Source organism: Palaemon carinicauda, unplaced genomic scaffold, assembly GCF_036898095.1.
Source record: "Palaemon carinicauda isolate YSFRI2023 unplaced genomic scaffold, ASM3689809v2 scaffold70, whole genome shotgun sequence".
Lineage (NCBI taxonomy): Eukaryota > Metazoa > Arthropoda > Malacostraca > Decapoda > Palaemonidae > Palaemon > Palaemon carinicauda.
The window spans coordinates 268,323-283,617 of NW_027171983.1; the positions used below are offsets into that span (position 1 = coordinate 268,323).

Here is a 15,295-nt window from a genome sequence, read left to right on the forward strand (position 1 = left end):
ATGATGGGAAAAACTCCAGGTTTCAACAGCGAGTAAAGTACGTCTTGTCGACACGTCGACAGAGAGAAAATTGAGTCTTTGTTTACATAGAGTTGGTATCTGGCCGACAGTTGGCGCTGATGAGCACACCCGCAACCTGTATAGCAATTGCTAGCGAGTTTTTTTTGTACAGTTTTTTGTCTGTCGAGCAACAGAGTTGCAGCTATATATTCACCGGCTAAGTTAAATATTTAAAATTAACATTTGAATTCAAATAAAATACAGATCAATTTTTAAAGACAAAATCATGCATTATATTTACTGAGTATTAGAGACTACAATATGTAATTTTTTTTAGAGATTAAGAGACAAAAATGTATAAAAAATAAAACAATTTTCTACTAAAACAATAGAAATGTACCATTACAATGTTGAAAAAAAAATTTATGAAATACTTTCACTGAATATTGGAGACTAAATAACTTATAGCTTCCATCATTCTTAAATATTTCTTACAAAATAAAATAGAAAAACATTCACTGAGTATTGGAGACTAAATTACTTATAGCTTCCATCATTCTTAAAGATTTTTCAAGAAATTATAAAACTAAAATGAGTTTATTTCTCAAGTAAAAAAAATATTCTACTACAATAAAAGAGCTGTACCTTTACAAAACAGAAATACAAAATCATGACATGTATTTGATGAGCATTGAAAATTACAGTGCCGTACTGTAAAATTAACTATAATCTTTTAAAAACTATATCATTCTCAAACACTAATTCTTTTTAAGACTAGGGATCTTTGGTGAGGTGCTGTATGATCTCAAAGGATTTTAATAATTAAAAAATAAAAATAGAATAAATTTCCACTAGAACAAAAAATTGTACCTTTAATTCAAGGCATAAGATGAAAGACGATGTCTTTTCGTCTGCCGATCTTTAACTAGAGATGCCAGTCTACGGTAACTTATTATCTTATACTATAAACTAAAATTGTTTCTTGGCGAACTGAAGCCTCAAAAATTATGCCCACACTGTCAGCTTGTTTTTTCTACTGCTATCATGAAACCGCATTAAATTCCTTGCGGCAAACACGTCAGCTCATCAAAATCACTCTGTAAAATAAAAAAAGATAATGGTTACTATAAAAGAAAAGAAACTTGCTATCACACAAAATATAATCTTTGATAAAACTAAATTTCTAAAAAAAGGCTTTAAAAAAATTTTATATTTCATAGAGAAATAAGGTATATTTCTCTTCAAAACCTTTTTATTTCTCACCTTGATTTTTTAAAAGTATCTAGTTTATATATGAAAAATCCGTTTTAATCTTACTATCCATAAAATATTTTATTCTAATTACTCATTATTCTCTTGTAGTTTATTTATGACCTTGTTTCCTTTACTCACTGGGCTATTTTTCTCTTAGCCCTTGGGCTTATAGTATTCTGCTTTTCCTACTTTGGTTGTAGCTTGGCTAGTAATAATAATAAGAATAATAATAATAATAATAATAATAATAATAATAATAATAATAATAATAATAACAACAATGATTGTTATAGAGTATAACCCCAGAAGACATGCAAATCAATAGCCATAGATAGCCGAAGCCCAGAGGAAAATAGACGTAAGAAAAGTGATGGTCAATTGAATGATTACAAATTATTCGACGTCATAATTGTAAGTCTCCGATGCCCATTTTAATTAATAAGCAGGTGGGTGGCGGCTTGAACATCAAACATAGGGTTGTGGTGGCTGATGTGGTAAAGTCTCTGACTGGCGAATGCCAGACTGGGGTTCAAGTCCCGCTCAAACTATGGCGTCATCCCGTCACTCGGGAGGTCTTTGAGAACTGTTACGAATCGTTATCAACGCCATGAGACATTTGAGGTAACATTACGGCTGACAGGACACGCTCTTCAATTGGGAAGGAGAATGAAATCGAGCACAACAAATACATTTTATAATGGTATGGAGAGAAACTGGTGCAAAAAACTTTGGTCGCTGCAATCTCACCAACCTTGTGAGCTAAGGATGGGGGGTTTGAGGGAGCCTATAGGTCTATCTACTGAGTCACCAGCAGCCATTGCCTGGTCCTCCTTGACCCTAGCTTGGGTGGAGGGGGCTTGGGCGCTGTTCATATGTATGTGTGGTCAGTCTCTAGGGCATTGTCCTATTTGATAGGGCAATGTTACTGTCCCTTGCCTCTACAATTCATAAGCGGCCTTTAAGCCTTTAAAATTACCTCAAAGATATGTTACAGTTACAGGGGAAACCGAAGAGTGAAAAGAATACTTATCTATGAATACTTAGAGAACCAGCCCATACCATCATAAAAGTAGTACTTATTATGCAGTTAATTCTAACAGTCTTTCCTTCTTCATCATAATGCTCAACACAGTAGTTTAGAATCTTTATTCCAGCTGTGACCAGATTGTGGCATGCTCTTCCTAATATATATGAGAGAGAGAGAGAGAGAGAGAGAGAGAGAGAGAGAGAGAGAGAGAGAGAGAGAGAGAGAGAGAGAGAGAGAGAGAGAGAACACAAGTACGTCATATCCTACTTGAGCTCGATCCGTCCCGGGCAACGTTCAGACACTCCTGGTGTTTCAAAACTTCCTACAAACTGTCGAGTTCCTCTTCAGGGCAGCATTCTCCGCTTCTTATCCGTTACCTCCAGTTCCAATTGGCTGAGCTTGGGGTCGTACCTACGTCTCACTGCTTGCAACTTCTGTTTGTAAAATTGAGAATGCAGTTTTGTAATAAGTCTTTCACTAAGAATTGTAATTCATATATTAATTTGCTTACTTTAATTAGTATCACTTTTTTACTTCAATTCAAATAAGTGGCTTACTTTAATTCAAATAATTTGCTTAAGTTAATGCAAGTAACTTTCTTACTTGAATGGCAAATAACTTTAATGAAAATATCTTGATCAATTTCACGCAAATAACTAGCTCACTTTAATGAATATAACTTTCTTACTTTAACGCAAATAAATTACTTCAATGCAGATTACTTTACTGCAGATTTTAAAACAATAAAATTCCATTCAATGCTACAAAGAAACAACATATTAATAAGTATTCACTAAATAGTGACTTACACTAGAAATAAGATCCATTTTTGCAACGGCAGAAGATGATTGACATTGCTGATATTTTGTTATTTGATCCCTTAGTTTTTCCAGCTCAGCATCGTTCTGGAACAATAAAAAAAAGTAGTGTGGTTGAAGTAAGCCTACCTTTCTTCTTTTCTTTTCAACTCATGAATGGCAGAGGTTAGAGACAGTGACATTACCATTTTAAGCGTGACATGCCCTAGAGACTGACCATATTACATATGATCAGCTCCCAAGCCAGTCTCCACCTAAGCTAGGATCAAGGATGGCCAGGCAATGGCTGACGACAACTTAGCAGGTAGACCTACAGGCTACCCAAAAACCCCATCCTTAGCTCACAAGAATGGTAAGGTTACAGCAACCAAAGAAACTTAAAGTTTGAGCAGGACTCAAAACCCAGTCTGGCAATCGCCAGGCAAGGACGCTACCACCAGCCCAACACAACATCCATACCTAGCGATCTGTTGGACAGGGGCGAGACCCACTCAAGGTCAATAGTTTCTAGCAGTGTCTGCAATCTTCTATCCTTGTGAGCAAGAGATGGGGGTCTTGGGAAGCTTATAGATTTCCTGTGGAGTCATCAGCACCCATTGCCTGGTCCTCCATTGTCCTAATTTGATGGAGAGGGGACTTGGGCATTGATCATATGAGTATATAATCAGTCTCTAGGGTCACCGTCAATATCCCTTGCCTCTGACATTCATGAGAAACCTTTAAACTTTCAATATAAAATGTTAAGGATGTGAAATACAGGTTATAAGAAGAACCATTATGCATTATAACTGGATACCAAGAAATAACCCTGAAATGAAACCATCTATTCAACCCAAACACTAATAATACCTCTCTTACTATTCCTTTAAATTTTTATTTAGTTTGCAACCCTTTTATATATCCCATAAACTGTACCCTAATTCGAACAATAAAAAAAAAGTAATATAAGATGAACATAACAGTTCAACAAAAATATCAACACCAAAATCTTCAATAGAAAGAGTCCCTTCATATTAAACCTACATTCAAGGACCTGTCATGCTTGATAAGATTTTACAATCAAGGACACATACAATTTGTCATATTACAGTTTTTTTCATGAATCAAAACCAGTTCTAAAGAAATTTGTTTCATTGCTAGGTTCAGGAATATTTAACTCAAGATTGTTTTGTCAATATAAAATCTTCCAAAAATTTGAACTAGTTTATACCTGGTGACTACAAGGAAGTAATAACAGGGAATATAAACCATTATAATTTTCCTGTGTAAATCATCTTAATCAATGGATATAGTATCAGTAATCAAGGACAATTATATATTTAGGAACTTAGTGTTAAAATAAAACACTACAGATAGATTCACATTCCACATAAAATTTCCATTGTCATTTTCCCCAACTTCATGACAGTTTCTACTTTGTAATTGATCAATTGATTTGAAGTTCTCTGACATCCTGACATCAAAGGTCATTGACGCCAATATCGTTTATTATAAATAAAGATTAAAAGAATATTCAATTAAAACCAAAGAAGTAAATATGTTATAAAAGTTAAATAGCATTAAGAAGACCTGCTTCGGATATAAATCTAAAAATTCAACTAGAAGTTAATATGATATATAAGTTGAATAGCCTTAAAAACACCAGCTTCTGACTCTACTTTGTAAAATAATGATTAAGTGCTTTACTGTAGAACAATGTACTTCGCATGGAAGTTGAAAAATGTAGACATCTGGCTTTCATGCAAAGAAAATACTTTTTTCTAAATCAAATACACTTTTTCCTGTACTAATATAGATACTGTATCTGACCTTTATATAACGATAAAGTAAGTCTTATTTAAATCTAAATACTTTTTCACTCACCGTCATTTTTATTTCAGAAAATTCCTGCGATCTCGTTGCCTCCGTCTCTTCCAATTCTACCTTCAACGCGAGTATCTTATCATGTTGCACCGCCAACTCATGGGTACGAGCTTCATCATCCAGCAATCCTGTGAAGATGAAAGTGGGTGAACTAAAGAATTCGGTTCCGTTTTTATATGCGATCTCATTTATGAAGTGATCTCAGAAATTATTCTTTTGCTTTGATAAACGATCTCAAAATTTTTAATGAGGAAAAAAAAAAAAAAAAAAAAAAAAAAAAAACTGATTTTGACATAAAAATCTATTTTCGGGTGAGATAGCCACGTCGTCCTGATGGAGAGTCCTTCCAGCAGCTTCCTACTGTATAATATGTCTGCGAGTGATATCACCACAAGGAATTACCGTCAGGTATCACGGGGTTCTAACCCCCCGGAACAACTATCCTAAGATATCGTGTATAATCAGGGACGTATCCGTAGATAACCATAGATATCCGCACCCCAAACAGAATGAACCCAGTCTGGGAATCTTACGTGAGGAGCCGTTACTAGAAGATCTAATGGTTCTTGCTTCGCCGTGCGCTCACTTCACTCGCGAACAATTTAAAACATCTAGCTTCGTATGCACTGGCAAGTGGTGATGTTGAGCTGCGCACGCTAACATCAATGATTGATTATTTCTTAGCTAATTATTCCTGCACGCTTTCATCAATGATTGATTATTTCTTAGCTAATTATTCCTGCACGCTATCATCAATGATTGATTATTTCTTAGCTAATTATTCCTGCACGCTATCATCAATGATTGATTATTTCTTAGCTAATTATTCCTGCACGCTATCATCAATGATTGATTATTTCTTAGCTAATTATTCCTGCACGCTATCATCAATGATTGATTATTTCTTAGCTAATTATTCCAAGTATATATACATATATATTTTTTAGAAAATCTAATGGTTCTTGCTTCGCAGTGAACAGTAGTGAGATCGCTACTGTCAAGCGAGATCGCATACCAAAGCAAAAGCACAACTTTGAGATCGCATACCAAAACAGCACCAAGAATCCTTATATAAAATAAGGTCCTCAACTTGCGAACATTCGCAGATACATACAAAAATCCAAATGAAATCAGAAATTTCAGATATTGTATCCACGTTCATATACTGTAATAAGATCAAGGAATATTGTTATAAAACCATATTATATCATTTAATAAAGTAAGCAAAATGACAAGTGCAAATAACCTTTGAATTATTTCATATAAAAGACTATTATTTGAGTTTTGTAACTGGAAATTAAGGGCATGGAAGTTATTAGACTTACCCTAGGCCATAATTTAATAAAATTCAATAAACCCTTTTACCCCTAAGCTATTTGGAACTTTCCAACCCTTAACCCCCAGGGTTTTTTTTTTTTTTTTTTTTTTTTTTAAGCACATAATGCAATATATTTTTTTGAAATTGCTTTAACAGCCGTAATTTTCATCATAGAGAGGTCAGGTTGGTCTCATTATTTTGGAAAATGCCTAAAGTTTCTCAAAGTTATAAAAAATATGCAAAAAAAATGTAAATAGCAGTTTTTTTGCAAGGACGTACCGGTAAGTCCATGGGGGGTAAGGGGATGAGTTTTGTGAAACGTACCAGTGCGTCCATTGGGGGTAAAAGGGTTAACAAATAGCTTCTTGGAACATATCTCATTTAGGCCGACTGCAGGATCAAAGTACGTTTAATTTTATTTTATATACCTTAATCATTGATAGACTGAATGTACAAGCTTATTATTTTCACCAGAACTTTACCAGAAGCGTAGTCAAGCAAAGAATTAATTACTGTACAACAATCTCTCACCCTACGTCATTAAATTAACCTAACAGAATCGACATAAGCAGATTTTCGCCCAAGTAAGAAATTCGCACTGAAGTGATTTAAAGTCCTATACATGTTTTGAAAATAAATAATTATTTAAAAAATTGCTATCATCCAAAAGTTTCTAGGTTTAACATGCTAGCATAAGTCTCTTTTTATAGTTTATATGTTTTGATGATATTGTTCTTAAAATATGTTACCTTAAGTGTTCATGACTTCTCTTGCAGTTTATTCATTTCTTTAGTTCTATTCCACCACAGTAACCATGAAGTTATGAATTTTAGTATCATAATGAATATTTCTTGTTTGTTTTTATCATTGCTGTGAAAATAAATGATACTTGAATCAAGGTCCAGTACCAGACTTTATACAAACATCTATCTTCAAAACGGCCACAATATCTTTTAGATTTCTGTACTAAATCATAACATCAAAAAATATATCAATATCTGTACACTGTAATATGTCCCAGCAAGCTGATCAACGAAATATCATAAATCAATGGTTGATATTTATTTCCTATATTCAACTTTTCAAAAATCACAATGATCATTATATAATATACCGTAGTATAAGGAAACCCCTTACCAGAAAAAGAATTCTTATCAGGCAAATATAATCACGTACTTTGAACAAAATGTCAAAACTGAAACCAATTAACCCTTTAACCCCCAGGCTATTTGGAAATTTCCAACCCTTAACCCCCAGGCTATTTGGAAATTTCCAACCCTTAACCCCCAGGCTATTTGGAAATTTCCAACCCTTAAACCCCCGGGGGGCTATTTTTTTTCCCAGCACATTTTGCAGTATATTTTTTTTTAAATTGCTCTAACAGCCTTAATTTTTGTCAGAGAGGTCAGGTTGGTCTCATTCTCTTGGAAAATGCCTGAATTTTCTCAAAAAATTGTCAAAAATATGAAAACAATCATTTTTATAGCAAGGACGTACCAGTATGTCCATGGGGGTAAAGGGATGGCTTTTGTGAAACGTACCAGTACATCCTTTGGGGGTAAAAGGGTTAACAGAAACTAACCTTCATTTTCCAATTTCTCCACAGTCTCGACAAATATGTTTGATTTACTTGTGATTTCCTTCAGGAAAGCTATGTAAAAGTCTTCAAGTTCTTTATGATGTGCCTGTGAAGAGAAGTTATATATGATGCACAAAAAGAAATTGCACACAAGCACTACAAACTAATATGGAATAAGTTCTAGTCTATATACCGTGGCACTTTCCCCAACTTTGGGAGGTAGCCGACATCGAAAAAGAAAAATAAAAGAACGCAAGAGTGTGTGCTAGAAACAGGAATGAATGGCGAGCAATTGTGACGCAGTTCCGGTAGGCCCTGCTGCTGCCTCCGATGTCTTAGATGACCGCGGGGGTAGCAGCAGTAGGGGACTCAGCAGTATGAAGCTTCATCTGTGGTGGAAATGTGGGAGGTTGGGCTGTGACACCCTAGCAGTACCAGCTGAACTCGGTTAAGTCCCTTGTTAGTCTGGGAGGAACGTAGAGAGTAGAGGTCCCCTTTTTGTTTTTGTTTCTTTGTTGATGTTGGCTAACCCCCAAAATTGGGGGAAGTGCCATGGTATATGTATGTATGTATCTTTCCTCACTGGCTGAGGTTGGACTCGGACGAACTTGGTTGGTACTGCTATGATGCCACAGACCGTCCTCCACCTTTATCCGTGAAATAAAACTATGAGAAGTTATATTTCTTTAAAACAATCTAATGGATCCTGAAAAATAGCACTGAACAGCAGTGCGGATTTGAATTACAAAAGGACTTGATCATGAATCTTAGACAGATGACTGACGATGATATACATCATGTCACCTTTTACTCAATACTATTATTTGAATTACAAAAGGACTTGATCATGAATCTTAGACAGATGACTGACGATGATATACATCATGTCACCTTTTACTCAATACTATTATTTGAATTACAAAAGGACTTGATCATGAATCTTAGACAGATGACTGACGATGATATACATCATGTCACCTTTTACTCAATACTATTATTAGCAGATAAGCTACAACTCTAGGTGGAAAAGCAGGATGCTATAAGCCCAAGGGTTCCAACAGGAATAATAGTCCAATGAAGAAAGGAAGGCCATGGTACAGAGGCTATGGCCTTATCCAAAACTAGAGTTCATAGGTTTGATTTTTGAGTGTACTCCTAGAAGAGCTGTTTGCCATAGCTAGAGTGTCTTCTACCCTTACCAAGTGGAAAGTAGTCAATGAATAATTACAGTTCCATGAAGAAGAAATTTGCGGTTATTTTAGTGCTGTCAGGTGTATGAGGAAGGAGGAAAATTAGTAAATAGGCCAGATTATTCAGTGTAAGTGTAAGCAAAGAAAAAATGAGCTGTAACCAGAGAGTGATCCAGGGTAATGCTATCTGGCTAGTCAAAGGACACATTAACTCTCTAGCAGTAGTACCTCAACGGGTGGATGGTGCCTTGGCCAGTCTACTACCTACCACATACTGTGCCCATTTCATGGTAAACATTTAATCCACCCTCTCTTTTACTTGTTTAAACAAACACAACTCCCTCCTATTAATCCTACTGTCTCTGTCCTATCACATCGCCATGTCATTTCTCTGTACAGTAAATAAAAGTAAAATGTAATTTACTACTTTTTTATCACAACCATTCCAGGAATAGCTTAATACATTTTCTTATATAATCACAATGGGTTGTGAAATGCTTCTCCTTTTCCCATTTCATATGTTTATTCTCTGAAATCAAAATGAGACATTATACTGTACAGTATGACAAAAATTATCAAACTGAAAAGTGATTAATATATACTCTAAAATCTCACCATCATCAATTATTCTTAATTGTCAGTCCTGTATCTACAGCAACAACTGAATCTGAAAATTAACAAACAGAGCCAAAGAATATAATTGAATTATCTCTATTCTATTTGTGTTAGTCAGCAAGCTGGACAATGCCTTGAGTCTTAGAGCAAAAAACAGACTACCCCCTACAATTGGCTTATATCAGGGATAGTTGTGGCCCCACGGTACTAATATCTAATAGAATCTATCATTTCAACATTACATGACAGCTAACACTGTAAACTTCAAATGAGGCCATCACTTTGAATCAGAAAATTACTTTGTTTTCCATATTAGTGTAATAAAAACTGCATGGGGGTTATCCTGAGTGCTTTGAATAAAAACAAATACCTGTAACTACTACAAAATCAAACTGGATATGGATGGATTATAAACTACAGCAATTTCTGCCTCCTTGCTAGTACAGCGATAATGCCTTAGCCTTGCATTCACAAGGCTGGGAGATAAAGTCCCGCTCTGTACAAGGGTTTGAACCGTTTTCTGGCGAGGTTACTGTTGTTGTTGTTGGGGGGTAGGACTTGTCCAACGGACATTCTGATGAGCATCTCTGACATTCTGAAGAGTATCTTTTCAGATGAAACTGAAAGTGACACCTAATACCTTTAACCTTTAACCCTTTTACCCCCAGGCTATTTGGAACTTTCCAACCCTTAACCCCCAGGGGTTATTTTTTTTTTTCAAGCACATTTTGCAGTATATTTTTTTTTAAATTGCTCTAACAGCCTTAATTTTCGTCATACAGAGTTCAGGTTGGTTTCATTCTCTTGGAAAATGCCTAAAGTTTCTCAAAAAATTATCAAAAATATGCAAAAAAAAATTTAAATAGCAATTTTTTTGCGAGGACGTACCGGTACGTCCATGGGGGTAAAGGGACGAGTTTTGTGAAACGTACGTCTTTTGGGAGTAAAAGGGTTATTATGAATGTGATTATGCTGCACACACACATTTCCTCACTTCCTCGCATCAGTTCAGTCTATGGGTAGTGAATGTTAAGTTAACAGTATTTCTTCTTTGGTGGTTATTACTGTATTGTCACTTTACACTATGAGTTCTGAAATAGTGACTGAAAAAAAGGAGTTGAAGGTAGAAAAGTCGCTCATGAATGGCAGAGACAAGGGATAGGACAACATCGTAGGACCGACCATATACAGATATGATCACTAGCCAAGCCCTCTCCTCCTCATATTAGACCAGGGAGGGCCAAGCAATGGCTGCTGATAACTCAGCAGGTACACCTATAAGCTCCCACTAAAACTTCATCCCTTGCTCACAAGGATAGTGAGGCTGCAGACACTCACAGGTACTATCGAGCTTCAGCGGGTTTCAAATCCCCATCCAACAGATTGCCAGGCTGGGAAGTTTGGCTACTGCATCCCTAAAATTCCTGTTGAATAGTCATCTGAAGACTGTGAAATACAAGAATAAAGTACCAGTACCTTTGGCAGAATGTTTTTCTTTAATCAAATTTCTAAAAGCAAAATTATTAAATCATAGTTTTACTTGTTTTCTGGATATTATGTAATTCATAAGCCCTTTTAATTATGCACATACAAAACTGATTTTTCTTTAGTAAGGTGGAAAATGAAGACAAAAAATAAATGGTATACTGTACTTTTATAAAATATACCAAGTTATTTTAGCATAACTCCTCCTATTGAATATAACCTTGTTCAGTTTTATTCTAAAAGAAGTGTAAGATTTCCCAAAATTTAGACCTATAATGCACTCGGATCTCATTCTACCATCCAGTACATAGTACCAGGTATGCACTTAATTCCAACAGTCATGCCTTCTCCATCATAAGACAACACTACAAAGTATTCCATTAGTTTTATTCCCGCAGTGACCAGATTGTGGAATGATCTAAACAGTAGTCGGTGGAACTTCAAAAGTTAAAAATTTTTGTAAAATCTTTTCTGGTGAACAGGTTGACATAAGTCTCCTATAGTTTAAATATGACTGGTCAATTTTAACATTGTTACATTTCTGAGAATACTTTATATTATTTTACTCATTACTTATGTATAGGTTATTTGCTAATAATTTATTTTGATTCTCTCTGGGATGCTTTCCTTGTTGGAGCGCTTGGGCTAACATTCTGCTTTTACAACCAGAGTTGTAGCTTAACTAATAATAATAATAATCTGAAATTGAAGCATTCAAAAGCATCCTTGTAATATCTCAACAGTCCTTCTCCAAAGAGGAAAATATAAACAAACATCTCTACTTGAAACAGTAAAGACGTATCTGAGATAGCAAGCAAATAATTGTTTTGTCTGCATTAAAAACACACCACAAAGTATATATGCCTCCAGAAGAACTGAGCATAAAATAAGGTCTGTTACCTTTGGGTGGATGGATGGAGTGAAGGAAGCTCTGGGTGATAGGAGGATAGATGTGAGAGAGGCAAGAGAGCGTGCTAGAAATAGGAATGAATGACGAGCGATTGTGACGCAGTTCCGGTAGGCCCTCCTGCTTCTTCAGGTGCCTTGGATGACCGCAGAGGTAGAAGCAGTAGGGGATTCAGCGTTATGAAGCTTCATCTGTGGTGGATAAAGGGGGAGGGTGGGTTGTGGCACCCTAGCAGTACTAGCCGAACTTGGTTGAGTCCCTTGTCAGGCTGGGAGGAACATAGAGGAGAGGTCCCCCCCTTTTTTTTTTTGCTTCATTTGTTTGATGTCAGCTACCCCCCAAAAATTGGGGAAGTGCCTTGGTATATAAATGTACCTTTTGCTATTCTCGTAAAACACTAAGATACTAGAGTACAGACCAGAGTACAGTCTTTATAATATTGCTTAAAAATATGCAAAGTACAATGTAGTATACAGTATATAATATTGGTCATGCCAAATAAATCAGTAATGATAAATTATTACCAATTAGTATTTAAACTTTGGATTGCAACGAATTACTCAAGATACTTACCTTATCAGTCTCTTTATACTTTTCTTTCAGCCTTGCTAGCTCCTCGGATAATTTTCTTTTGATATCTGGAATAGATAAAGATACCATGAAACTCAACAAGTAAAACTCAATATACTAATTCAAGTACCAATTAGTTTAAAATTGAATATATTATTGACCAAATCTAACTGGTTGTCTAGCTACCTCACACCTTACTGGCATCAAATCTAATCAAAATGCTTAACCCTTTTACCCCCAAAGGACGTACTGGTACGTTTCACAAAAGCCATCCCTTTACCCCCTTGGACGTACCGGTACGTCCTTGCAAAAAAGATGCTAAATAAATTTTTTTTTTCATATTTTTGAAAAGTTTTTTGAGAAAATTCAGGCATTTTCCAAGAAAATGAGACCAACCTGACCTCTCTATGACAATAATTAAGGCTGTTAGAGCAATTCAAAAAAAATATACTGCAAAATGTGCTGGGGAAAAAAATAACCCCTTGGGGGTTAAGGGTTGGAAATTTCCAAAGAGTCTGGGGGTAAAAGGGTTAAAATAAACCTGATACGCAAAAAATATCTAATAGATAACAATGACCCTATAATGCACTAGAACATTTTCAAGTTATCCCAACGTGAACAGCTACTCAAAAGGGCTTTTAGCATTAGAATAAACTAAATATTACACCTAACACTCAATTAAAAAGATTTCCCCAAAAATGCATCATGTCCGAGTAAGGCATATAGAAAATAATTACTATAACAATTCATCTGATACCTTAAGGTGCTACTGCCTAAATTTATGTCATAAACATGTTTAGGAAAAAAAATTCTTTTAATGGGCAGCTTGAAAGAAGAATGAATTATGATGCCTCTAATTATCAACAGAAAAGAAATTCTCTTTATTGGCAGCTTGAAAGAAGAATGAATTATGCCTCCTCTATCAACAGAAAAGAAATTCTCTTTATTGACAACTTGAAAGAAGTGCATTATGAAGCCTCTGTAACTATCAACAAGAAATCCCCTTCATTGGCTGCTTGAAATCAGAATGAATTATGAAGTCTTTGTAACTATCAGAAAATAATTCTCTTTATTGGCAGAAAGATGAGTGTATTATGAAGCCTCTGTAACTATCAACAGAATAAATTCTCTATATTGGCAGCTTGAAAGAAGAAATTATGAAACCTCTATCAACATATAGTGGACCTTATACAGTGGGTGAGGGAAGAGGATCGCACTAGGTTAGCCCACTCCTCAATTACAGAAAAGTCACGGGTTAGGAGAGAGCCTGACAACTATGTATGGTTCAATACCTAATAATCAGTTTTCTTATGTCATAACGAAGGTAGTCTAACTATGCACACAGCCCCTAGCCCTGAGTGTGTATGAACTAATAACCTTACTCTTTATGAAAACTTCAACCAAGGCTATTACTATCACTATTATTATTATTAGCATTATCATTATTGTTATTGTTAGCTAAGCTACAACCCTAGTTGGAAAAGCAAGGTGCTACCAACAAGGAAATAGCCTAGTGATGAAAAGAAATCAAGAAAATAAACTAAGTAATTAGAAATAATTAAATATAAAATAACTTAATAAATAAACTATAGGTAATTAGAAATAATCAAATATAAAATATCTTGAGTTCAGTAACAATGTTACAATATATATGTCATACCTAAACTGTTTTATATTTCAAGAATTTCTTTGGTTTACTAACGATCCTACAACAGATATCTGTATAAATCTCATTCAGGTACAAGACTTTTCTTTAACACAAGGCCACAGTTGAAAATATCCTTGCTGATGCTACTTTAAAATATTGGAAAGATGTCTGAACCTCTCTGAGAGATGCATTAACCCTTTTACCCCCGGCTATTTGGAAATTTCCAACCCCTAACCCCCAAGGGGTTATTTTTTTCCCCAGCACATTTTGCAGTATATTTTTTTCATATTGTTCTAAGAGCCTTAATTTTTGTCATAGAGAGGTCAGGTTGGTCTCATTCTCTTGGAAAATGCCTGAATTTTCTCAAAAAATTATCAAAAATATGGAAAAAAATATTTTTTTAGCATTTTTTTGCAAGGACGTACCAGTACGTCCATGGGGGTAAAAGGATGAGTTTTGTGAAATGTACCAGTACGTCCTTTGGGGGTAAAAGGGTTAAGATTGTAAACAACTTCCTTTCCTGGAGAAAAAAAAAAAAAAAAACCATATGCTTTATTCTGAATTTCAAAAATTAAGAACTGTGCTACACTTACCGACACGAACAAGAGATTGATATTCCTTCAATGCAATATTGTGCATGTCAGCAAGCCTCATAGTGGCGCGCTTTACATCCTTCGACTGACATGTCTGGTTTTTTAAAACATTCATTGCTGTCATGCAATCCATTTCAAACTTCTTAGCCTGAATGTCAGCCAGTTCCATATCCTTGCAAAAAATAAAATACATTGTCAATATAAACTTGAAGAATTTGGATGAGCCTTGTATCATTCCCCCACTAAGCTATTTTTCCATGTTGGAGCCCTTGGGCTTATAGCACCTTGCTTTTCCAACTAGAATTGTAGCTTAGATACAATTAACAAATATAATAATAATAATAATTTGTATTTATGCCCCCTGTGGCCGCGGGGGCATAAAACAATTAGAATAGCGCCAACGTTATCCCTGCGGGTCGTAAGAGGCG

The 15,295-nt window shown here is 35.3% G+C and overlaps 1 protein-coding gene across 1 annotated transcript; it reads right to left on the reverse strand.

The window, feature by feature from the left end:
* Positions 1 to 558: 558 nt before the first annotated feature.
* LOC137637396 (cilia- and flagella-associated protein 57 A-like) lies at positions 559 to 15,060 on the reverse strand. Its single transcript, XM_068369602.1, has 7 exons — positions 14,868 to 15,060; positions 12,630 to 12,694; positions 7,863 to 7,965; positions 4,963 to 5,090; positions 3,091 to 3,186; positions 2,549 to 2,715; positions 559 to 1,097 (listed from the first exon to the last, which is right to left on the reverse strand). Exons 1-6 carry the CDS (start codon positions 15,058 to 15,060, stop codon positions 2,626 to 2,628), a joined length of 675 nt encoding a protein of 224 aa, XP_068225703.1. The 3' UTR covers positions 559 to 1,097; positions 2,549 to 2,625.
* Between the last annotated feature and the right edge of the window lie 235 nt (positions 15,061 to 15,295).